A 26,207-nucleotide genomic window follows, 5' to 3' on the forward strand; every position below is an offset into this window, starting at 1 on the left:
TCCACTGTGCCCTCCTTAGAACAAGCCACTGCCATCATTACCTGGATTAATGCAGCAGCCTCCTAAATGATCTCCCATTTACTCTCTTCTCTCCACCTCCCCTTCCAACAGTAGGCAGAATGAACCCGTTAACATGGCGAAAGCATGTTAACCCCCTGCTCAAATCCTTCCAACTGGGTCTCATCACATGTAGGCTAAAACCAAGGGCCATAGATCCCTCCTACACTGTTGGTGCGAATGTAAACTGGTGCAGCCACTGTGGAAAACAGTATGGAGGCTTCTCAAAAAACTAAAAATAGAACTACCATATGACCCAGCAAGTCCACTTCTGAGTATATAGCTGAAAAAAACAAAAACACTAATTCAAAAAGATACATGTACCCCTAATGTTCATAGTAGCATTATTTACAATAGCCAAGATAAGAAGGCAACCTAAGTATCCATTAACAGATGAATGAAGAAGATATGGTGTGTGTGTGTATATATATATACCATATCTTCTTTATATATATACCTTCTTTATATATATACACCATATATACATACCATATCTTCTTTATTCATTCATCTGTTAATGAATACGTATCTATCTGTATACACACACACACACACAAAATGGAATGCTACTCAGCCATAAAAAAAGAACGAAATTTTGCATTTGCAGCAATATGGATGGACTTGGAAGGCATTATGCTAAGTGAAATAAGAAAGAGAAAGACAAATAATATGTGGTATCACTTACATGTGGAATCTAAAAAATAAAACAAACTAGTGAATATAACAAAAAAGAAGCTCACTCATAGATATAGAGAACAAACTAGTGGTTACCAGAGGGGAGAGGGAAGGGGGGAGGGGCAAAATAGGGGTAGAGGATTAAGAGGTACAAACTATTATGTATAAACTACAAACATACATTGTACAACACAGGGAATATAGCCAATATTTTATAATAATTATAAATGGAGTATAACCTTTAGAAATTGTGAATCACTATATTGTACACTAGTAATTTATATAATACTGTACATCAACTATACTTCAATAGAAAATAAATAAAATAAACCCAAGAGCCTTACAACAGCCGATGTGACCTGGTCCCTGGCTACCTCTCTGATCTCATTTCCTATCAATCTTTTTTTTTTGCTGACTCCATTCCATTCACAATACTCCTTGAACACACACCAAGAGCACTCCTACCTCAGGGCCTTTGCCCTTCCTCTCCCTGCTCCCAAGTGGCTCATTCTCATTTCATCCAGATTCCTGCTGAAACATCACCTCAACAAAGAGGATTTCCCTGAGCACTTCCTCTAGTGCAGCAGGGCCTAACCTGGTAACTCTGTCTGAAGCAGCAATGCTCATCAGCTCCTATCCTTTATCATGCTTTATTTTTCTTAATAGTCCTTACTATCATTGCTGTTATTTTAATTTTTTTTAATCTGGCTCCTTTCACTCAATTATAATTTGTTTTAGGAAGCAAATATAACACTGATACCTAAACCAATATACAGAAATATACAGACAAGTATTGTTCATAAATATCATTGTTAACTTTCTAAATAAAATATTAGCAAACACAATGAATCTAAAACCACATTCAGAAAATAGTACACCATGAATAAGAGGGATTTATTCAATAATGCAAAGTGACTCACTATTAGAAATCCATTAACATCATAGTCCACATTAAAAAAAAATCTAAAGGGAAAAATCACGATTATCCCTATCAAGGCCAAGAAAAATTTAACACCCCTTCATGAAAAAAACAAAAACAAAAAAACGAACAAGAAAAATACACAAGAACTTAGGAACTGAGGCATAAGTGTACCTCAACATGATAGAATGTATATACTTTCATCCTATATCTCTTATTTCATGAGGAAGCATCAGAGGCATTTCCTCTAAGATCAGGAACAAAGCAAGGATGTCAATGATCTCTACTACTCTCCAACACTGTACTAGAGATATCAGCCAATGCAATTAGACAAGAGAAATCAAGTCAAGTTATAAGAACTGGTTGTTGGGCTGCACCAAGCTATAAGAACTGGTTGTAGGCCTACAAGGCCTGTACTCAGCCAGCTTCAAGACCAAAGAAAGAGTCAGCAACAGACATCAAAGGTTTAATGGATAGGGGGAGCTTACAGGCCTGAAGCAAGGTCCTGGAGTGACACTTCACCATGGGTGGTGGATGGCAAGCAGGGCATGGGGGCAGGCTTCACTACTGGGGAGAAGGGTAGATTGCCATTTGTAGAGGAAGCTGACCTCAGGTTGACTTGTTGGTTACCAGGGAAACTAGCAGAGAGTCACATCCTTCACTGCCTCCTTGATAAGAATAGTCACTAGCTGGGGCCTGAGGTTAGTATGTAGGAAGGTCAGACATGTGAGTAGGGTATAGGTGAAGCAAGCACTGGTTGAGTAGGGGATGTACAGAGAGTAAAAGAACAGCCACGTTCTTGAGTGCAGGAGCACCACAAAACTAGGGGAAACAGAGACTCCACTCTTGGGGGGTGCACACAAGGTTTCACATACACTGGGACCCAGCATAAAGCAGTAGCTCCATAGGAGTCTGGGCTGGAACTACCTATGAGTCTTGGAGGGTCTCCTGGGGAGGGGGGGTCGGCTATGCCTTACTGTGGGGGGAAAGGACACTGGTGGCAGAGGTCACAGAAAATATTGATTGGTGTGAGCTCTCCCAGAGGTTGCCATTTTGGCATCAAGACCTGGCCCTACCCAACAGCCTACAGGCTCCAACGCTGTAATGCCTCAGGCCAAACAACCAGCAGGATAGAAACACAGACCCACCCATCAGCAGACAGGGTGCCTAAAGCCATACTGAGCTCACAGCCACCTATAAACACACCTCTTGACACAGCTCTGCCCACCAGAGGGACAAGACCCAGCTCCACCCACCAGTAGGCAGGCACCAGTCCCTCCCACCAAGAAGCCTGCACAAGCCTCAGGACCAATTACACCCACCAGAGGGCAGACACCAGAAGAAAGAAGAGCTACAGTCTTCCAGCCAGTGGAAAGGAGACCACAAACACAGAAAGTTAGACAAAATGAGGTGGCAGAGAAATATGTTTTAGATGAAGGAACAAGATAAAAACCCATAAGAACAGCTAAATGAAAAGGAGATAGGCAACCTACCTGAAAAAGAATTTAGAGTAATGATAGTAAAGATGATCCAAGATCTCGGAAAAAGATCTCGGAAAGAGAGGCACAGACCAAGAAGTTACAAGAGATGTTTATCAAAGAGCTAGAATATTTAAAGAACAAACGGAGATGAACAATACAATAACTGGAATGAAAAATATACTAGAAAGAATCAATAGCAGAATAACTGAGGCAGAAGAACGAATAAGTGAGCTGGAAGACAGAATGGTGAAAATCACTGCCTCGGAATAGAATAAAGAAAAAAAAAAAAAAAGAAATGAGGACAGTCTCAGAGATCTCTGGGAAACATTAAATGCAGCAATATTCACAATATAGGGGTCCCAGAAGAAGAGAGAGAGAAAGGGCCTGAGAAAAATTTGAAGAGATTACAGTTGAAAACTTCCCTAACATGAGAAAGGAAATACTCACTCAACCCCAGGAAATGCAGAGAGTCCCATACAAGATAAAACCAAGGAGGAACACGCTGAGACACATATTAATCAAACTGACCAAAATTAAAGACAAAGAAAAAATATTAAAAGCAACAGGGAAAAGCAACAAATAATATACAAGGGAATCCCCATAAGGTTATCAGCTGATTTTTCAGCAGAAACTCTGCAGGCCAGAAGGGAGTGGCATGATATATTTAAAGTGATGAAAGGGAAAAACCTACAACCAAGTATACACTACCCAGCAAGGCTCTCGTTCAGCTTCAAAGGAGAAATCAAAAGTTTTCCAGACAAGCTAAGAGAATTCAGCACCACCAAACCAGCATTCCAACAAATCCTAAAGGAATTTCTCTAGGTGGAATAGAAAAGGCCACAAGTAGAATCAAGAAAATTTCGAATGAGGAGGCTCACCAGTAAAGACAAGCATAAAGTAAAGGTAGGAAATCATCCACTCACAAATACGATATCAAAACCAGCAATCAAGAGAAGAGGAGAGTACAAAAGCAGGATATTGGAAATTCATTTGAAATTAAGAGATCACCAACTTAAACCAATCTTGTACACATATAGACTGCTATATCAAAACCTCATGGGAGGGCTTCCCTGGTGGCACAGTGGTTGAGAATCTGCCTGCTAATGCAGGGGACACGGGTTCGAGTTCTGGTCTGGGAAGATCCCACATGCCGCGGAGCAACTAGGCCCGTGAGCCACAGCTACTGAGCCTGCACGTCTGGAGCCTGTGCTCCGCAACAAGAGAGGCCGCGATAGTGAGAGGCCCGCACACCGCGATGAAGAGTGGCCCCCGCGTGCCACAACTAGAGAAAGCCCTCGCACAGAAACGAAGACCCAACACAGCCAAAAATATATAAATAAATAAATTTTAAAAAAAAAAGAAGTAAAATCTTTAAAAAAAAAAAACCCTCATGGGAACCACAAACCAAAAATCTACAATAGATACACACACACACACACACACACACACACACACACAAGCAATCCAAACACATCACTAAAAATAGATATCAAATCACAAGAGAAGAGAACAAAAGAAGGGAAGAAAAAAGACCTTCAAAAACAAATCCAAAACAATTAACAGAATGGCAATAAGAACATTCATATCTATAATTAACTTAAACCTAAATGGATTAAATGTTCCAACCAAAAGACACAGACTGGCTGAATGAATACAAAAACAAAACCTCTATATGTGCTGTCTACAAGAGACCCACTTCAGATCTAGGGACATATACAGACTGCAGGTGAGGGGATGGAAAAAGGTATTCTATGCAAATGGAAATCAAAAGAAAGCTGGAGTAACAATACTCATATCAGACAAAATAGACTTTAAAATAAAGACTGTTACAAGAGACAAAAATGAACACCACATAATGATCAAGGATCAATCCAAGAAGAAGATATAACAATTGTAAATATATATGTACCCAACATAGAAGCACCTCAATATATAAGAAAAATGCTAACAGCCATAAAATGATAAATTGACAGTAACACAATAATAGTAATACCATATTCTCATCAATGGACAGATCATCCAAACAGAAAATCAATAAGGAAACACAGGCCTTAAATGACACATTAGACCAGATGGCCTTAACTGATATTTGTAGTACATTCCATCCAAAAGCAGCAGAATACACTTTCTTATCAAGTGCACATGGAAGATTCTACAGGATAGATCACATCTTGGGCCACAAATCAAGCCTCAGTAAATTTAAGAAAACTGAAGTCATATCAAGCATCTTTTCTGACCACAATGCTATGAGATTAGAAATCAATTACAGGAAAAAAAAAAAACTGTAAAAAGCACAAACATATGGAGGCTAAACAATATGTTACCAAACAACCAATGGATCACTGAGGAAATCAAAAAATACCTAGAGATAAATGACAATGAAAACACAACAGTCCAAAACCTTTGGGTTGCAGCAAAAGCAGTCCTAAGAGGGAAGTTTATAGCAATACAATCTTACCTCACGAAACAAGAAAAATCTCAAATAAACAACATAACATGACACCTAAAGCAACCAGAGAAAGAAGGACAAAAAAAACCCAAAGTTAGTAGAAGGAAAGATATCATAAAGATCAGAGCAGGAATAAATGAAATAGAGAGGAAGAAAACAATAGCAAAGATCAATGAAACTAAAAGCTGGTTCTTTGAGAAGATAAACAAAATTGATAAACCATTAGCCAGACTCACCAAGAAAAAAAAAGAGAGGACTCAAATCAATAAAATTAGAAATTAAAAAGTAGTTACAACTGACACCACAGAAATACAAAGGATCATAAGAGATTACTACAAACAACTATATGACAATAAACTGGACAACCTAGAAGAAATAGACAAATCTTAGGAAGGTACAAGCATCTAAGACTGAACCAGGAAAAAACAGAAAATATGAACAGGTGAATAACAAGTACTGAAATTGAAACACTGATTAAAAATCTTCCAACAAACAAAAGTCCAGGACCACATGACCTCACAGGTGAATTCTATCAAACATTTAGAGAAGAGCTAACACCTATCCTTCTGAAACTGTCCCAAAAAATTGCTGAGGAAGGAACATTCCCAAGTTCATTCTATGAGGCCAACATCACCCTGAAACAAAACCAGACAAAGATACCACAAAAAAGAAAATTACAGGCCAATATCACTGATGAACATAGATGCAAAAATCCTCAAATCCTCAACAAAATACTAGCAAACCAAATCCAACAATATATTAAAAGGATCATACACCATGATCAAGTGGGATTTATCCCAGTGATGCAAGGATTCTTCAATATCTGCAAATCAATCAATGTGTTACACCACATTAACAACCTGAAGAATAAAAACTGTATGATCATCTCAATAGATGCAGAAAAAGCTTTTGACAAAATTCAAGACCCATTTATGATGGGTCTCTAGAAAGTGGGAATAGAGGGAACTTACCTCAACATAATAAAGGCCACAGATGACAAACCCACAGCTAACATCATTCTCAACAGTGAAAAATTGAAAGCATTCCCTCTAAGATCAGGAACAAGGCAAGGATGTCCACTCTCACCACTTTTATTCAACATAGTTTTGGAAGGCCTAGTCATGGCAATCAGAGAAGAAGAAGAAATAAAAGGAATCTAAATTGGAAAAGAAGTAAAACTGTCACTGTTTGCAGATGACATGATACTATACATAGAAAATCCTAAAGATGCTACCAGAAAACTACTAAAGCTCATCAATGAATTTGGTAAAGTTGCAGGATACAAAATTAATGCACAGAAATCTGTTGCATTTCTATATGCTAACAACAAAAGATCTGAAAGAGAAATTAAGGAAACAATCCCATTTACCATCTCATCAAAAAGAATAAAATACCAAGGAATAAACCTATCTAAGGAGGCAAAAGACCTGTACTCTGAAAACTATAATACACAGATGAAAGAAATTGAAGATGACACAGATGGAGAGATATACCATGTTCTTGGATTGGAAGAAGCAATATTCTGAAAATGATTATACTACCCAAGGCAATCTACAGATTCAATACAATTCCTATCAAATTACCAATGGCATTTTTCACAGAACTAGAACAAAAATTTTTTAAATTTGTATGTACAAAAGACCCCGAATAGCCAAAGCAACCCTGTGAAAGATAAACGGAGCTGGAGGAATCAGGCTCCCTGAACTTGACACTATACTACAAAGCTACAGTAATCAAGACAGTATGGTACTGGCACAAAAACAGAAATATAGATCAATGGAACAGGATAGAAAGCCCAGAGATAAACCCACACACATATGGTCACCTTATCTTTGATAAAGGAGGCAAGAATATACAATGGCGAAAAGACAGCCTCTTCAATAAGTGGTGCTGGGAAAACTGGACAGCTACATGTAAAAGAATGAAATTATAACATTCTCTAACATCACACAAAAAATAAACTCAAAATGGATCAAAGACCTAAATATAAGGTCGGACACGATAAAACTCTTAGAGGAAAACATAGGCAGAACACTCTTTGATATAAATTGCAGCAATATCTTTTTGGATCCACCTCCTAGAGTAATGAAAATAAAAACAAAAATAAACAAATGGGACCTAATTAAACTTAAAAGCCTCTGCACAGCAAAGGAAACCATCAACAAAATGAAAAGACAACCCACAGAATGGGAGAAAATATTTGCAAATGATGCGACCAACAAGGGATTAATCTCCAAAATTTACAAACAGCTCATGTAGCTCTATGTCAAAAAAGAAAAAAAAGCAACCCAATCAAAAATGGGCAGATCTAAATAGACATTTCTCCAAAGAAGACATACAGATGGTTAAAAAGCACATAAAAAGATCCTCAACATCACTAATTATCAGAGAAATGCAAATCAAAACTACAATGAGGTATCACCTCACACCAGTCAGAATGGCCATCATCAAAAAATCTACAAATAATAAATGCTGGAGAGGGTGTGGAGAAAAGGGAACCCTCCTACACTGTTGGTGGGAATGTAAACTGGTGCAGCCACTATGGAGAACAGTATGGAGGGTCCTTAAAAAACTAAAAATAGAACTACCATATGACCCAGCAATCCCATTCCTGGGCATATATCCAGAGAAAACCATAATTCGAAAGGATACATGCACCCCAATGTTCATTGTAGCACTATTTACAGTAGCCAATATATGGAAGCAACCTAAATGTCCATTAACAGAGAAATGGATAAAGAAGAAGTGGTACATATATACAATGGAATATTACTCAGCCATAAAAAAAAATGAAATCATACCATCTGCAGCAACATGGATGGACCTAGAGATCATCACAGTAAGTGAAGTAAGTCAGGCAGAGAAAGACAAATATCACATGATAACACTCATATGTGAAATCTAAAAAAAATGATACAGGGCTTCCCTGCGGCGCAGTGGTTAAGAATCTGCTTGCCAATGCAGGGGACATGGGTTCGAGCCCTGATCAGGGAACTAAGATCCCACATGCTGCGGGGCAACACAGCTACTGAAACCCGCGCACCTAGAGCCCGTGCTCCGCAACAAGAGAAGCCACCATAAGGAGAAGCCAGAGCACCACAAAGAAGAGTAACCCCCACTCGCCACAACTAGAGAAAGCCTGCGCATAGCAACGAAAACCCAACACAGCTAAAAATAAATAAAATTAAATCTTAAAAAAAAGATACAAATGAACTTATTTATAAAACAGAAACAGACTTACAGATATTGGGAACAAACTTATGGTTGCCAAAGCTGAAATGTGGAGGGGAGGGATAATTCAGGAGCTTGGGATGAACACACAGGCACTACTATGTATAAGATGGATAACCAACAAGGACCTACTGTATAGCTCAGGGAACTCTACTCAAAATTCTGTGATAACCTATATAAGAATCTAAAAAAAATGTATATATGTATAACTGAATCACTTGGTTGTACACCTGAAACTAACACAACATTGTAAATTATAAGTCAATTAAAAAACAAAAACAAAAACTTAGTTTCAAGTTTCCAAAATCTGGAGAGATTATTTTAGATAGACATTCCCAAAACATAATTATTCCTGTAGAGTTTACCTAAAAGCTCTTTTTTTCCCCTTCACTCTTAGAGATCACACTGATTAAAGTTCCTGAGAGCCCAGTAAGTCATTTACATCTCAAAGGCACAAGAAGAGAAATACCAGTTTCTTCTAGAGAGGAGCCAATTACTTAAGCCAATTACAAAAGGCTCACTTGGATGCAATAGCAGAGCCATTAGGGGCCATTGTTCTCCAGATCTCTTGGCAGCCCCCATTCCCCAAGGAGAGCCACCACAAGCCCCACACACTGGTGGACGGCCACCCTGGGGCGTCCCCCGCAACTTTCAGGTTCACCCCTGGAACTTCCGGGCCACAGGAGTTAGTGGACGGCCCTTGCAACATTCCATTCCCCGTCCTGTATTTCCCGACATCTCGGCGCTCACAGGAGCTTCCTCGGTCTCCTGGCTGCTCCTCCAATTAATGGGCTGCACCCCGCAGGCCTACAAGGCCTGTACTCGCCCAGCTTCAAGACCGAAGAAAGAGCCCGGAGTCAGCGACAGAGACACCAATGGTTTAACCGACGGGGGAGCTTACTTGTCTGGAGCAAGGTCCTGGAGCGACACCCCACCGTATGCGGCCAACAGTGAGCAGGACGGAAGCAGGCTGCGCTCCCGGATGGGGAGGGAGATCGCTAGTTATAGGGGAACTGCCAGCAGGTGCGCTCATTGGTTACCAGGGAAACCGGCAGAGGGCACGCCCCTCACTGCCCCCTTGATAAGAACAATCCCCAGCTGGGGCCTGGGGCGAGTATGTAAAAAGGTCAGTCAGGTGAGTGGAGCATAGGTGAAGCAGGCACTGGGCAAGCAGGGGTTATACAGAGAGCAAGAGAACAGCCATCTTGGGTGGCCTGACCATACACTGGTGAATTATGAAGGTTGTTGTGAAGATTACCTGCTAGTAAGATAGCTCTGGAAGGGCTCATAATAAATGTTAGTCATGATTACTATTTTGCAGTGATACACTGGTGTTAATGTTTCAGTTCCCGTGGGTTGCAGTGGTGTTTCCTTTACCTTCCCATAGTTCTGCAGACAAAAAAAAAATTTTGCCTGCCATTTCAGTAAACAAAGAATGTTGCCCGCCGTCAAGCCATCAGTCACTGCAGCCGCCCCTAATTGTGAGCACTGAGGAGAATTCAGGGTGGAGGAAAACAGGATACTAGCTCTAGATAGTTAAGATGCATATCTAAGGAATACTGTCAATGAGCCCAGAACTTTGCATCTTCTCACACATAGAAAAACACTAAAATCATTACCTTGAGATGTCTGTTTTTTTTTTTTTTTTTTTCTTAAAGATAGTAGTCATCTTTTCTTTTTAAAATTTATTTATTTATTTTTGGCTGTGTTGGGTCTTCGTTTCTGCGCGAGGGCCTTCTCTAGTTGCGGCAAGCGGGGGCCACTCTTCATCGCGGTGCGCGGGCCTCTCACTATCGCGGCCTCTCTTGTTGCGGAGCACAGGCTCCAGACGCGCAGGCTCAGCAGTTGTGGCTCACGGGCCCAGTTGCTCTGCGGCATGTGGGATCTTCCCAGACCAGGGCTCGAACCCGTGTCCCCTGCATTGGCAGGCGGATTCCCAACCACTGCACCACCAGGGAAGCCCGAGATGTCTGTTTTTTTGTGATCAGTCAGTAGTAATCTTTTGATGTTGTACTACATGTTTTTTTCAACAGAACCTCGTATATACCCTGGCCCCTCCCTTACCTCTTTGGAACAGTCCCTCAGAGCGCTATCAGAAGCAGTCAGGAGAAATGTAACTTTGCATTTATTATTATTATTATTGGTCTGTCCCCCTCTCACCACTCAGCATTCTCTCCTCAGCACCTGACTCACTGCCTGCTACTCCATAGCTCAATAAATACCAGCTGAATGAATGACAGGATGAAAGCTCCTGCAGAGAGAGAGAAATGGAAGAAATGTGGTACCTTCTGGCCCCAGACTTGGCTTCCCTTGCAGAACCCCAGAGATGAAAACCATGTAAACAAAGATGCCCTTGTCCAGGCCCCTAGCCTCGCCCCCCCCTTCGTTGGTCTCTTCTGTATCCAGCCGTGCCTGGGGGGAGGTGGAGATGCATCCCTTTATTCTGCTTCCCCAATTCCTCTCCTGCTGGGTGGAGGCAACAGCTGCCCCTTTCCTCTGCCAGTTCTTCCTAATCCTGAAGGATTCACCAAAGCCTGAGACCTTCTCGGTGTGGGCTTCTCTGTGAGGGGAGCCTTAGCTGTCAGGCACCCTTGGAGACACATGGGTGCAGAGGGAAGGGTGTCTTCCTGCCCTCCCCTTCCCAGTCCATTACTCCCTCCCCCTCCATCAATGTCCACACAGAATCACACAGAACTGGGAAACTCAGGCTAGCGTGAGAACCCCAACCAGAACCACTCAAGTGTGGGCTGCACATGAGCCAAGAACTCTTTGTTCCTGGTCCCTAACAGGAGCAAGTTCAGAGTGAGGGTGTTTTGAAACGTTAACTGGGTAGAGTTCTATTATGACTGTTGAATCTAATAATTTAATAATGGGGTTGAATGAGCCACTGAGCCACCGAAAGATATGGAGGAAACAAATGCATATAGACTACGTGCAAGAAGCCAATCGGAAGAAGCTCTCTGCTGTGTGCTCCAACTATATGACATTTTGGAAAAGGCAAAACTATGGAGGCAGTAAAAGGACGAGTGGTTGCCAGGGGTTGCAGGGAGGGAGGGATGAATTGGGGGAGCATTGAGGATGTTTAGGGCAGAGAAACTATTCTGTATAATATTATAATGGTAGATACATGTCATTATTCATTTGTTAAAACCCACAGAATATACAACAGCGAGAGTGAACCCTTGTGTAAACTATGGACGCATGTACCACTCTGGTGAGGGATGTTGACTGTGGAGGAGACTGTGCTTGTGTGGGGGCAGGAGGTCGATGAGAACACTCAATTTGGCTGTGAACCTAAAACTGCTCTTAAAAATAGTTTATTTAATACAAGGTTGGGGTGGGTTGTATTTTGTATGTCTTTTTTTAATAAATTTATTTATTTATTTATTTATTTATTTATGGCTGTGTTGGGTCTTCGTTTCTGTGCGAGGGCTTTCTCCAGTTGCGGTGAGCGGGGGCCACTCTTCATCGCAGTGCGCGGGCCTTTCACTGTCGCGGCCTCTCCTGTTGCGGAGCACGGGCTCCAGACGCGCAGGCTCAGTAGTTGTGGCTCACGGGCTCAGCTGCTCCATGGCATGTGGGATCTTCCCAGACCAGGGCTCGAACCCGTGTCCCCTGCACTGGCAGGCAGACTCTCAACCACTGCGCCACCAGGGAAGCCCCTATCTTTTTTTATATTACGGTTATTTCTTTTTCCTGGCAAATCAGTGCTATGGACTGAATGTTTATGTCCCCTGAAAATCCATATGTTGAAGCCCTAATCCCCAGTGTGATGGTTTTTGAATGTGGGACCTTTGGCAAATGACTGGGTTTAGATGAGGTCATGAGGGTGAAGCTCCCATGATGGGATTAGTGCCCTTTAAGAAGATGAAGAGACCAGAGCCCTCTCTCTCCACCACGTGAGGACACAGCAAGAAGGTGGCTGTCTGCAAGCCAGGAAGGTGACTGTTCTCACCAGATGCTGAATCTTCCAGCACTTTGATCTTGGACTTCCCAGCTTCCAGTACTGTGAGAAATAAATAATTCTGTTGTTTAAGCCACCCAGTCTACAGTATGCTGTTTAGCAGCTTGAGCTAAGATAGCTTTTAGTCAGTTTGTTATAGTTTACAAAAGTTTTTGGTCTGTGACAGATTGGAGGGGAAAAAACTGATTCTTCATCCCAAATAGTTTGAGAAGCTCTGACCTGCACCAACAGCCCTAGTCCAGGAGCCGGAAGCACTGGTCTCCTGCTGCTGCTCTGTATTTAGCTCTCTGCCTCAGTTGCCCCATCTGCAAACTGAAGGGGGCTAGAGTGACCAGACCTAGCAAATGTGGCTGTTCAGCAAATGCTGGTTCTTTCGGTAAATATGGGCAACCTCAGGCAGTTAGGGGTCATGGACCCCTTCCCTAACCCTCACTGTTCGTTGGGACATTCCAAAGAAAGCAAGTCTTGGGGAAATTCTGCCAGCCAGACACAAACACTCACTGGCAAGTCTGCACGGAACAGCTTGTAAGCTTGGGCAAGCCTTGCTCTGTCTGAGGACACTGGGACACACAACTTGCGTGAAAGGTTGAGGCAGAGGCAACAGCATTCTGGAGGAGCAGGCTGTGTCCTGCTCCATGCCATGACAGTCTCCTGAAGTGGGGACCAGCCTCTCACTCTGCACCGCTGCAGAGGTAACACTGACTGTCCAGTGCTTCTAGCTAGCAAGATCTCGAACATCACTTACTTCCCCAGTGAAAACGTATTCCAAACACCTCTCATGCCAATTAATCAACCTTCTGGTGTAATTTTGATAAGTACCTTTGAGATGTTTTGTTACCACGTCTGGACTGGATTCTTAAGGTGCTCTAAGTGCAAAAGAGCTGCCCTCCCTGGTACATTCAGTTATACACACACATAAATGGCACATTATTAATGCCTATGTATTTTATAGTATATTACAGGGAACTATACTCACTATTTTATAATAACCTAAAAGGGAAAAGAATCTAAAAAAGAATAAATAAATAAATAAATAAATAAAGGAGACTTCCCTGGCGGTCCAGTGGTTAACACTTCACATTCCAATGCAGGGGGTGCGGGTTCAATCCCTGGTTGGGGAGCTAAGATCCCACATGCCTCGTGGCCAAAAAACCGAAACATAAAACAGAAGCAATATTGTAACAGATTCAACAAAGACTTTAAAAATGGTCCACAACAGAAAAAAATCTTAAAAAAAAAAAAAAATCTATAACAATCGTTTTTCTATACACCTGAAATTAACACAACATTGTAAATCAACTATACTTCAATAAAAAAGTAAAATTAAACAATTTTTAAAAATTAAAAATAAATAAGAATAAAAATAAAATAAATAATTTTTAAAAGTATATTACACCCAGCAAACTAATAGGGAGATGAATTGCGTGGCCTCTAAGTTCCCTCCCAGGGCAAATATATATTGTAATATATAATATATATTTTTTACTTTAATATTCCTTTGAAGACAAAAGTCAGTTATCTGAGTTCACCAATACCTTCAGACCATGGAAATACATGGGACTCTCCCCAGGCTGAGGGGCAATTCTTCAAAGCTGAGATAGGTCTTCACTTGCTGCTGATAGGCAGCAGGTGATGCCCTCAGTCTCTGTGTTCCCCTTTCCTCTTCCGGTTGTTGCTGGTCATTCCCCTTTCTTCAGGATGGCAGGGACCAGCCCTGTGATTGTTCCCCTAAGGCTATAAGCAGACACCGTCCATACGGGCAGCCCTCACCTACCTTCCCTGAGCCTTCCAGGTATCTGGGGAGGTCGATGGTGGCAGGCAGAGGTGAGCGGTAAGGACTTCAGAAGGAAGATAGAAAGGGGTGTTCTCCCAAAGTGGGAAAAACACATAAGCCTAGAAAGGTGAGAAAGGCCAGCCACGCTGAGAGGGGTAAGGCAGTCCTTCTCTCGTTGGCCGTGGGGGAGCAGCAAATCGGTGGGGGAACACTCCTGGGCCACACCTGGAGACACTAGGCTGGGGAAAGTAAACAGCAGTAAAGGAGGACAACCAGACAGAGCTACCTGGGCAGTCTACAGCGACAGCGAGCCTGGGGAGGCGTGGGGCTTGCAACACAGCGGAGACCCTCAAGGAGGGCAGGGGCTGCCCCAGGAAGTGGGCCAGGCCCCAGTGGGCAGCTATGGTGCTGACAGCGAGGGCTTCTAGGAAAGACTGCTCACTTGCATGGGGAGTTCAGTGCCTGGGCACAAGCCGATGGGAACGGAGAAACTGTCATTCTGGGAAGCCTCTATAAACCTCCTTCATAAACACAGCCCATCCCAGGAAACTGGGCCAGACCCCAGCCTGTTCACAGCCCCCCCCGATCTCTCCCTCATTTCCAGCTCTACTTCCACAGCCCACTTTGCACCCCAGCTCCGTGCCTCCGGTCTTTCCCCTCTTCTTTGCTCAGTGCCCTGACCCTCACCCCAATTCCCACTCTGGCCTTGTTTGTTGTCTTGGCGCTGGGGAAGTCTGTGCTTCCACGAACCAAGCTAGAAGTCTCAGCAACCACTTTCTCACAGAAACATGAAATGGCCAACTGTTACTATTTGGGAGGTCGAGGAATGGAGTGCTTTCTGGAGATGGGCGGCTTGGGTGAGAATGGCATCTCTAGCGCTTAACTTGCGAGTGATCTTGGGCAAGTCACTGAACCTCATTTTCCTCATCTTTAAAATGGGGACAATCACAGCTTCCACCTCTTAGGCTGTTGTGAGGGTGACATGAGACTGTCAAGCCCCCAGCACAGTACCCGGAGCCCAGGCGGTACCTGACAAGGACAGCCAGCCTCTTTGTTTAGCACCTCACTGCCACTTTATCCCATATCCTGACCTAAACTAGTCCCCACGTGGCATCGTGATCATCTGAAACATAATTAAATCTGCACTCTTCTGTTGCAAACTCTTCCATCATATCTCACTGTTAGCAAAAAAATCCAGCCTGAGGCTCCTCTCACCTCTCCCCTCGCTCGGGGCTGCAGTTACCGCGGTCCTTGCACTGGCCGTTCCCTCTGCCTGGAACACTCTTCCCTGACCCTCAAAGTCCAGTCCAGTTCAAATGTCATTTCCTCAAAGAAGCCCTCTCTAATGGCCCCATCCTCCTTAGCACTAATCCTCAATCTGTAATCACTTTACTGATTTATTGCTCATGACCCCACGAGAAGGCAGCTCAGTGAAGCCGAGCACTGACTGAATGGGTGAAGGACGCATTGTTATCCGTGGGGCTTGGATGCTTTTGAGATTAAGCTGCTTTGGCGGCCTGCCCGGACCTGACCCCCTGGCCACCACTGTTGCAAGTTCCAAACCCATTGTAAGGCCTGGCCACCTACGCATAAACAAATGTTGCACAGCGAGCCCGGAAGTCCAAGGTAAACACTTTTATTCTCAGTTCTGCCTTCGCTGTCTCTAGTTTTGCAAGCATGAATAAATGGCATCAACAAGAATTCTCTCCCTAAATGTCTTCCAATAAAATTTGTCACCAAACAAGTTTCCTGTTTTTCCTAAAGAGAGTGTGATTTGAAAGTGACCTAACATGAGGCTTGACCATCGCAGTATATCAGGGTTAATCATCCTGCTTCCGTGCCAGTTTTACTCTCACTTGGCAGCAAGTAAATAGCCACCCAGCAGATCTGCCCTTCCAGCCAGGGAAAGAACTCAGTGAGGAAGGGAGCTGCGAGGGGTGCGGCGGGCACAGAATCCTAAGCCGTTTCCGCCCACAGCAGGGCAGACCCGGGCAGAGAAGGAGATGCGGCTTCATTCACGGCCTCCAACTCGGGCATCCAAAAGCCAAATGGGTCCGGAATAACTTGTCATTCCCCCTCGAGTGCCCTTGGCCGGCAGAGAGGGGAGCCAAAGAGCGGGAATAAATGTTCTCCAGAGTGCCCCCCTTTCTGAGGAGTACCCAGAGGGGGACCCCTACTCCCAGCCAGGAAACTACAGGGTTAGGAAGGAGATCCATCCCCTCAGAGGCCCTGAGTGCCTTCCAGGGCCCATCTTTCTTCCTGCTCCTCAGGAGCCCGGGCCCCGCAGCTTCACAGGACAGTCTCTCGGATGACGCCAATGAGGCTGTGTGGCCTCTCAGCCTCCGCTCGCCGGGGCCTCCTCTCGGCTCTCGGCCTCCCCGCGGGGACAAAGGTGCTCAGATCTCCGCAGCTCCGCAGGTGCAGCAGGCCAGGTTGTCTCCTCGAGGGCAGCACGAGGGCCCTGGAAGTGCTGGGCTGCATCGGGGCCATGATCTTTGGGAGAATAAACAGGGTGACAAAGAGGTTAAGCTTCACCAGATGTGGTCCTCAGACCTGCCTCCTACATTTATCCATGTAATATTTAGTTTAGTTGCCTTGGGAAAGAAAAAAGGGTGTTTTCCCAAGATGGAACCCACTTGGAATTCCAGAGAGTCTCTTAACATGTTGGCTCTTTTCTGAAGTTCCTAAGAAATACCCCAAATTTTCTATTGTTTCAGCTGTAGACCTACCATGCTTAACTATTTGTCTATTGCAATTTCCTGCTTTATATTTTACATTCTTCTCATCACTTTTTTCGCAATTTCCCTGTGGTCTAAGCCAGTGATTCTCACTGGGTCTGCACATCATGAGAGGGGAGGGGAGCCTGTCAGAAAAGTAGATGCCCTGCTCCCCCCTAGCAATTCTGACATGGGAATCTGGAACGGGGCTTGGGCATCCGTATTTTTAACAAGAACTCAGGTGATCCCAATATACTTGAAAATTGTATAACCACCAGTCTGCTTAAGTTATAAAATGTCAGCTAAAACTAATGATGCTTCTAATTGATCTGATAACTCTTCAATTAAAAAAAAACATGATAAACAACATAAAGACTAGGCTAATTTATTTGTAAAAGCTGTTAAGAATGTTTCTACTGCTAGATCTATTTTGCAATGCAGCACATACATAACTTTAAATATATCATATAACAGCAAAAATGGGCAATCCCCAATCCAACTGAGATTGATAAGAGGAGAACTGCTGGGTACATACAGTTTTTAAAATTACACAGTCATGTCTGTATGACCTATATTGCTGTTAGCACGTTGGGAAAAACTCAAGTGCTTCATTACCATCTAACATCACAGAACAATCACTGTGATGTCTTTTTGTTTAGTTTCCACCATTCTGAGAATTTAAGGTCATTAAAAGATTAATCCCCCCAAAAGATGGGACATCAAATTTTTCTAACACTTTGTTATTATATTTGTCTTTAAGGCTGTCTTTGTTTCCTGAGTAAGAAGAAAATTCCAACATTCATAGATGTCTACTGTTATTACATGGTAAGTTAGGACAAGCGGTTTTGATATTGGTAAAAAATTAAAATGGATATAAGAACACATCCCAATAATACTAGAGAAGGTGAAAATGTGCAAAGCTGGGTAGAGTCAGAAATAAAAGCTCCCTTGCCCTTGTCCCTGCCTCCTTCTGTCTGGGGGATGGTGTGACATTATACCTCACCACTGGGATCCAGTTCTGGAAGCCCCGGCAGATGGCCCAGAGTCTACTGCAACAATCCCTGTACCTGAACTTTGATCCAGTCTGTGCACAAAGACCTAGCAAACATTTATAGTGATAGCATCTGTTGAACTATAAGTGCTTGTTCTTTTTCCCCAAAGCTATTTTCCATCAAGCAAGACTTCGCAGAAGGTCCAGACCAACAGCTCTGCAGATGCTCCAGCTCTTACCTCACCAGAACTTGGCAGCTCCAAATACTTGCTTCTGTTTATCAGGCAATTGGGGTGAACAGAGGGAAGGAGGCAGGGAATGACATCTGGAGGAGACCAGGGACATGTGCGTGTAAATCTCTCTCCTACACAGGCTACCAACTGGAGCCTGACCTAGGACTACTGGTTGACCACTTTTTTAGAAAGCAAACAACAAAAGGGCCCATGGTTCATGTACCTCTTCACACGAGTAATCAGACTGTTCTGCTCCCCACGGTCCCCTGAGGGATGGGACAGAATCTGGCTTCTGGCTTCTGTAAGAGGCCAGCAGGTGGGAAGGGGAACAGAAAGGAAAGTGAGATGGGGATTTGTTCAATCTGCCTGAAAAACGTACCTAGGATCCAGTATCTGGCAATGACCCTAAGAATCAGGCCAACTCAACGCAAGAAGTATTTGATGGGCACGTAATACCCACAGGCACAGCCAAGTAACACCTATGAGCCACTGTATACTGAGGTCTCCAAAGGCCGCCCCACAGACATGGAGCTACAGAGCAAACACCCAAAAGGTAAACGCTGCTTTTGAAAGAGGTGGGTGAGGAAAGCTGCGACCCATCTCATCAGAGGGAAATTCCATTCACTCAGAGATATGGGTGTAGAGACCACTTAGTCCAACACTTCACTTTAAAGATGAGAAACCTGACACGCAAGTGGAATATTTACGTGCCCGGTTTTATCTTTTCACAGGCTACTTGTTTGGGGATTGCCGTGTGTTTTTTAATAAATGGAAAGGAAAAGATGTTTGTTCCTTTAAGTCTATCAGCTTAGCTAATCTTGCCAAACATTTCATGGGAACGTGAACGGCTCCCAGAATCTCGCCAGTATTAAAATTCACATATGTCCATCATTGTCGAAGGGCTGAAAAAACATGCCAGATCAAGGGAAACGTTCAACTTAGGAAATGGAATGTTAAATGTACTCCACACTGCCCATAGCCCTTGCTTTCATCCCTGGGCTGCTCCCTTTTCTTTTTCCAAGCATGCTTCCATATCTCAGAAAAATCGGTGTCTCTTCTCTTGGGCCAAGAAGGCTGTGGCAAAGTCACCACATGTGAAAAGAAAGCACGCAACTTCCTCCTCTCCTTCCCCAGACCTCTTAACCCCATTCCCCTTGATACAGTGACCATGAACTTTCTGTGCCTTTGACAGGAAACCAGAGAAGCCGCTTCAGCTGCTATGGAAACAAGTTATCTGATTCATGCCTGATATTAATAATAAAACTACCTGTTCTAGAAAACTGGCACTTGTGATGGCTTCCTCCATGTGCTCCTCATCGGACTTCAAAACAGATTTAATGTTTTCTACAAGTTCATGGATGTCCGGGGTCATGCTGCAGGAGGACTGCTCCAGGAACCTCGCCACCAGCAGCTTGGTGTCCATGTAAGATCTGTAATCTATTAAAGACCTCGGTCTGCATCTCAGAGCTCGAGATCTCAACCCTCTTCTCAAGGTCACCGCAGCCAGGTCTGGTCTTCCCTCAGTCTGAGTCGCGGCTTCACAGCTGAGCACGGGGACGGCTGTGGGCAGAGACAAACAACACGTACCTTTTGGCCAAGCCCCGTGAACACACATCTGTACCTGAAACAGCACAAACCACGAAACTCCATGTGGAAAACATGTGACAAATGCTGACGGCCATGCACATCTTGCTTTTCCTCTTGCAGGAGGAAAAAAAAAAAAAAAAAACCCCAACAACTATGACACGAGCTTATTCCATGAAGTGTAATTTCAATAGCGCACGTCCCCCAGATATTTTATTGTGCCACATAAAACACAACAATCAAGGTAGAGACAGATGACAGAGAAGAGCATCCAGAATGCAAATCATGATGGAGCAATGGTTTCATGGGGTTATCACCAATATATAGGGATGGTTTGGGCAGGCAGAAAAAACACGGTTGACTGATGGAAGAATGTTCCGGGGAGAGGATGAAGAAGCCACTGGAAGAGAGGAACTGAGGAGAGACGAGACTTGTGGGATGAATGGAATGCTCTGCTCACATTGACTGTACCTTTGTCCTAAACATCCTCAGGGGCACTGTACTGACTTATAGTATCGATGTCACACCATGGCTGGGAGGTGGCGCTAGGGCTGACTATTACAGAAAGAGAAATCTAGTGCAGAAAAAGTACACGTCGTTCTGGAAGTCAACAGAGGGCCTGGGAAATCCACCACAGGCTAATTTCCACAACTACTACTTCAGCAAGGGTATAAGGACTGGCAGAACATTACTGCACTGGCAGATGGGCGAAGTGAAATCAGGCCTGGTCTCCACATGTTCATAAGCCAGCCAGCAGCCTTCAGTGTACACGACACTGGAGATTTCAGTCTGTGAAGGTCTGACAAGCAGGAATTTAGATATTCAAGGAAGAAGGGAGGCAGGGGGTAGGAAAACAGGTGGAGGAAGGGGAGCATTCCTTTTCCTCTGGAGAAAGGCAGGCATGAGGAGTTCTAAACAGGGGTTGGCAGCCGTCTTCCTCGGCTGCCACGTGCACATCACAGAGAACCTGACTCTTCGGGGAACACTCACTACAGACACTCATGTGTGAGGACAGAGTCAGGGACTCCACTGTCACTTGAAGGCGACCTGGTCCCTTCCACAGCAGAGGGCTCCAACGGGTAAACACGTGTCATCCTTGCCCCTACAGCGCTGCAGAAGGGGAGCGGGTTCTGGAAAGATCTCGTTAAGCTGTGTAGACAGCCAAGTTCCTGTGGAAGCTGCAGGTGGCCATCCCGAGTCCTCAGCTTGCCAGGTGGGGCAGAGGACCCCACGGTGAAGACAGGTCCGGGGAGCTGAGGGGCCAGAGGGTGGTCAGTCCCGGGCAGGACTCCTCCCCGCTCAGAAGCCGCTGGAGAGACAAGAGGAGTGTTCCCTCTGGCTCCCACACGGTCAGTCCAGAGCTGTAGCAAACAACACAGGCTGTCAGGGGGACAGAATACAACTAGGAGGTGACATGGGGCCCGGGACGGAGCAGGACCAGAGGGTTTGCAAAGCTGTGTTTGCATAGAGCTTGAAGACAGCATAGGCAACTTGTTAGAACAGGTCACCGAAAGAAGCCTGTGCTGGTGGGATTACAGCCTTTCATTTTCTTCCTTTATTTCCTCTATTTTTTACAATTCTCTAAAAGGAAGAGGTATTTGAAGATGTTCAGGCAGTCATATATTCAGAAAAGAAGATTCAATATCATTTTCGTTTAAAATTTTTTTTAATCAAAAAAATTGTGGGGCTTCCCTGGTGGCGCAGTGGTTGGGAATCTGCCTGCCAATGCAGGGGACACGGGTTCGAGCCCTGGTCTGGGAAGATCTCACATGCCGCGGAGCAACTGGGCCCGTGAGCCACAACTACTGAGCCTGCGCGTCTGGAGCCTGTGCTCCGCAACAAGAGAGGCCGCAATAGTGAGAGGCCTGCGCACCGCGATGAAGAGTGGCCCCCGCTTGCCACAACTGGAGAAAGCCCTTGCACAGAAACGAAGACCCAACACAGCCAAAATTAAATAAATAAATTAATTAATTTAAAAAAATAATAAGAAATTGCAGTGAGAATTATAAATACTATAACAAAGACACTGTACATAGTACCTTATAAAAAAATTGTAACTATTAAAATTTAAAATTATTCAAATAACATCTATACACAAACAAACTCAAAACAGAAAGGGAGAGAGATGGAGTGTGAGAGCGTCACTCTATCCGAAGTTCTTAAAGCAAGGTCGATTTAAATAATTCAATCTACTCATACACAGTAAAAAGATAACTAGTGTTAAATTATAGAAGAGGGGGTAAAAAATACACCCCTTTGACTTTTTCCTGGAGACAGAATGTTCATTCTCACACGACTGTGAGCATCTAGGAATCAGAACTAGGTTTGCACTACCTTCTTCGTGTGGTACCCAGCACAGTATCACGTGCAACCAAACGCTTCTGATGACAGTGACTTGACAAGAAAAATTCTTACCAGCCTTAAAAGACATGGTAGATGTCTATCCTTAACATGCACACAGAATACCTGATTTTCCCAAGACCTGTTAGCTCCCTCCAAGCTCTCTCTTGAACCACAGAGCCTTGGGTGGCCAGAGCCACTTGGCACCTATAGGCAAACAAGCACAGCGCCCTGCGAAGAACTTGGGAAATGACATCACCTCTCTCTGCAGAATGATGAAGCACAGGGTCACTCTTGGATCTTGTCCTCAGGGGCTGGAGGGCTCTCCAGCTCCTCGCTGGACGTAGCTGGCTGGAGCTGGGAGTTGACATGGATGCGCTTTCTTCTCCAGGTGTGTTAGGAATGTCCCCACCTGATTTTTTTTTTTTTAAAGAGGAGAAACAGAAATCATTTCTGTTCAGCTGGCGCCTTCAAAATGTTGGGCAGGAAACACCTGTGAGCCCAAACCTTCTGGGACAAGGGTAGTACAGTTCATAATATTTGCTTAGGCTGTGGGCCCAGTAAGCTTTTATCTTGCAGCACCGTGGGAAATGCTGCCTCCTCAAACTACCCCTCCACACCTAGAACAAACAAACAAAAAGCTTTAAATCCAGGAGCAGAAGAAGAAGCCATGCTAAAATGCCTAAAGGTGCTTAGCGTGTTCTCCAGGGGAGCAGCCTGGCGCGGCACCGGAAAGGTCCTAGCCGTTTTACCCTTTCCGACAACTCCGGCTGACCTTGATTAGGTGGACGGTAATACCGGTACAGGTGGGGTGGCTGGCCTGGGGCTGCAGGCCAAATGCAGGCAGAGGGTGTGTCTGCGGGCTAGGCTGGGAAACTCCCGGAAAGCCAAGCTAAAGAGCCAGTGGCCACTAAATGAATCAGTCAAACCACTCTGGAATTGGATGACTGCTGTTCAGGAAAATAAAGTCCCATCATTTGTGAGCCTGACTCGTGGTTTGGGAAACTTTTTTAAGAAATGGAAGAATTAAAAACATACTTAGGAAACAGAACCCTGCTGCATAATTCTACTTAAGATGGAAGGTGAACAGAGCAGAAACCCATTCTAAATGGTGCTGCTGAAAAATTACCTCCACCTAAAATAGCTGAAAGTTGATCCATTATTTATCACCATTTGCAATTTTGTCCAGTGGACAGCTCTCTGGGCCATTTAAAACCTCTCCAAAGAGAGAAAGCGGTAACAATGTTCCCTTATGTTACAAGGATAACTGTAAACTGACTCTAGTATTTAATGCAGGATTGCAAATCAGCATTCAGTACATGTGAAGGCAGTATGACCTGGGTCCTTGGTTATAAATGAGCAGATCACTCTGCAATAGGTAAAACTCTTTTTGTGCCTTTACAAGAGCTTATCTTATTTTAACAGGAGAAAAAAAAAATCTTAGATCAGAAAACACAGGAAAACCAAATTAAACTCTGTGATCCATTTCTGAAAAGTCTGGTTATTAATAAAAGATTCTAAAGATATCTTTATTTCTGTTCACATATTATTTCCTACTTGTAAGCCCTAAGAGTTGATAATATTTTTATACTCAGAAGAAAGGATATAGCTTGAACCATTTGCTCCAAGATTATTTGACCTCCAACAAAATATCGTACAGGTGATTATTTTACCATTTTTAGTCTATTGAATCATGAGTTTGGGCAGCAATAATGTATTTATTACCTTGAGTCACTGGCATGCATATCGGTTCCAAAGGGCTGGTGGCAGCTTCTGATCCTTCTGGCATTTGGAATGAAGATCCCTGCAACAGGGAAAAAAGAGGGTTGTCTGTTGATATTCAACTCAACCATCATCTGGACTGGAGTGAACCTGAAAAGATCTACAGGGCATGTTCCCTTCCCCACCCCGCTCTCTGTGTGGCTGCTTTTCCTACTTGCCATCAATGTACCAAAGAGAAACTCTATGGACAGTACCTGCTGCTGGTCCGTCTGGCTCACCACAGCTTCATAGGGAGGCGGGGGTTCCAGGGGACAGAACACTTCCACGCCTTTGATTCGCGCTCCGTAGATATGCGGCAGTGGTATAACATCAGGACCAACCATCCTAGGAAGAGCATCCTGGCATCAGGAAGCATGTCTGGCCATCTGATGGTAGTGGCTCCAGCATACTGGCCTTTACCTCTAGAGGGTTATCCACTGACAATGGGGAAAATCACTCGCCACTCCATGCTACAACCTCCTGGTCCAGGAGCAGGGGAATAACCTAAGCTGCTCTCTGATGGAGTGCCCAGAATTCTTAGGCAAGTGACAACATAGAAAACACAATACCATCATTCCTTTTAAATTTGCTAGTCAGAAAGCAAACAACAATCCACAAGAGACAGAAAGCGAATTAGTGGTTGCACAGGGGCTTGGGGAAAGGGGGGAACGGGGAGTGACCACTTAATGGGTACGGGGTCTCCTTGGAGGTGAGGAAAATGCTTTAGAACTAGACGGAAGTGATGGTTGCACCATATTGTGAATGTACTAAATGCCACTGAATTGTACACTTTCAAAAGGTTAATTTCATGTTATGTGAATTTTACCTCAATAAAAAAAAAACAACTAAGGATTCAGGGAAACTCAATTATTTGTTACATTAGTACATGACAAAAGTTTCTTGCCTGGGTTTCCCTCATGTCTGATGCATGGTAGAAACTCACTATTTGTTAAATAAATGTTTGAAATAATGAATACATTTTTCAAAAAAAAAGTGAACAACATCACAGCTCAGAGACAAAGCAGCAATGCTGCAGGAGGAATCACAGAGTGCATCTTCCTAAAGGTGGTCATTCAACAAACACTGATGGAGCGCTTGCTGTAGCTGTGGCTGTTGGCCTGTGGGTGAGAAACCTTTGATAGCAAAAAACAAAAACAAAAAACCCACAAGATATTCCGCCCATATTCACAGAAGGTTACACACACACACAAATTATCTAGATAACAAAGAACCTAAATTTGAAAACGCCAGTTAAAAATACATGAAAGTTTGTACCTTATGACAAAACTTCCAGTTATAAAATACATGCAGATAAGTCCTGGGGATGTAATGCACGGCATGGTGACTATGGTTAATAATACTGCATGGTGTATTTGAAAGTTGTTAAGAGAGTAGGTAGTACAAGTTCTCATCACAAGAAAAGAAAAAACTTGTAACTATATGTAGTGATGGGTTAACTAGATTTATTGTGGTGATCATTTTACAATATATACAAGTGTTAAATCATTACTTCTTTACCTGTAACTAATACAATGTTATATGTCAATTATATCACAATTTAAAAAATACACAGAAGACCATAAAAAACTGTACTCAGGCCATGAAGTGTTGGAGAATGAAAAAAAAGATAATAGCAAAAGTTTAACATTTGTTCTTGAAATGCAAAAATGGACATAAACTAAAGGAGATTAATGAAAAGACAAATTCTGGGGCCAGCTGCCTACAAGGGACTGCTTTTGTTTTGTTTTGTTTTGTTTTAGAAAGGTGCTCTCTGCATTTATGCTTGTTTCATTTGTGGCCCATTTACAAAAATGCAATTGGTGGAAGAAAAAAATTGAAAAAGATGTGATATTCTGTCTTCCTAACAATAAAACTTCTGGAATTCTGGGATTTAGAAGGATGAGACTCCTACAGCCTGAATGAAAAAGTGAGAAAGTGCTCCCCTTTTTTCCTGCATCTTTATTCATAAACAAGACTCTCAGCTCGTGCTTGACCTGAGAGGGAAGGAGAAGGTCATGTGCTGACACCCCA

The 26,207-nt window shown here is 43.6% G+C and overlaps 1 protein-coding gene across 11 annotated transcripts in view; it reads right to left on the bottom strand.

The window, feature by feature from the left end:
* Positions 1-16,170: 16,170 nt before the first annotated feature.
* Positions 16,171-26,207, bottom strand: part of ENTREP1 (endosomal transmembrane epsin interactor 1) — a 64,180-nt gene continuing 54,143 nt past the window's right edge. For 9 of the 11 annotated variants that reach the window (XM_082470992.1, XM_082470998.1, XM_082470989.1 and 6 more), the window contains 5 exons: positions 24,392-24,521; positions 24,141-24,219; positions 22,675-22,827; positions 19,759-20,051; positions 16,171-17,043 (listed from right to left, as the gene is read on the bottom strand). In XM_082470992.1, the coding sequence (XP_082327118.1) occupies positions 16,840-17,043; positions 19,759-20,051; positions 22,675-22,827; positions 24,141-24,219; positions 24,392-24,521 (859 nt within the window). In that variant the 3' untranslated portion in view covers positions 16,171-16,839. Of the gene's footprint in view, positions 17,044-18,714; positions 18,791-19,758; positions 20,113-22,674; positions 22,828-24,140; positions 24,220-24,391; positions 24,522-26,207 lie in introns of those variants that run through there. The other 2 variants (XM_082470994.1, XM_082470990.1) reach the window with 2 other exon arrangements.

Source organism: Balaenoptera physalus (genome assembly GCF_965194825.1).
Source record: "Balaenoptera physalus genome assembly, chromosome: 7".
NCBI classification, from domain to species: domain Eukaryota; kingdom Metazoa; phylum Chordata; class Mammalia; order Artiodactyla; family Balaenopteridae; genus Balaenoptera; species Balaenoptera physalus.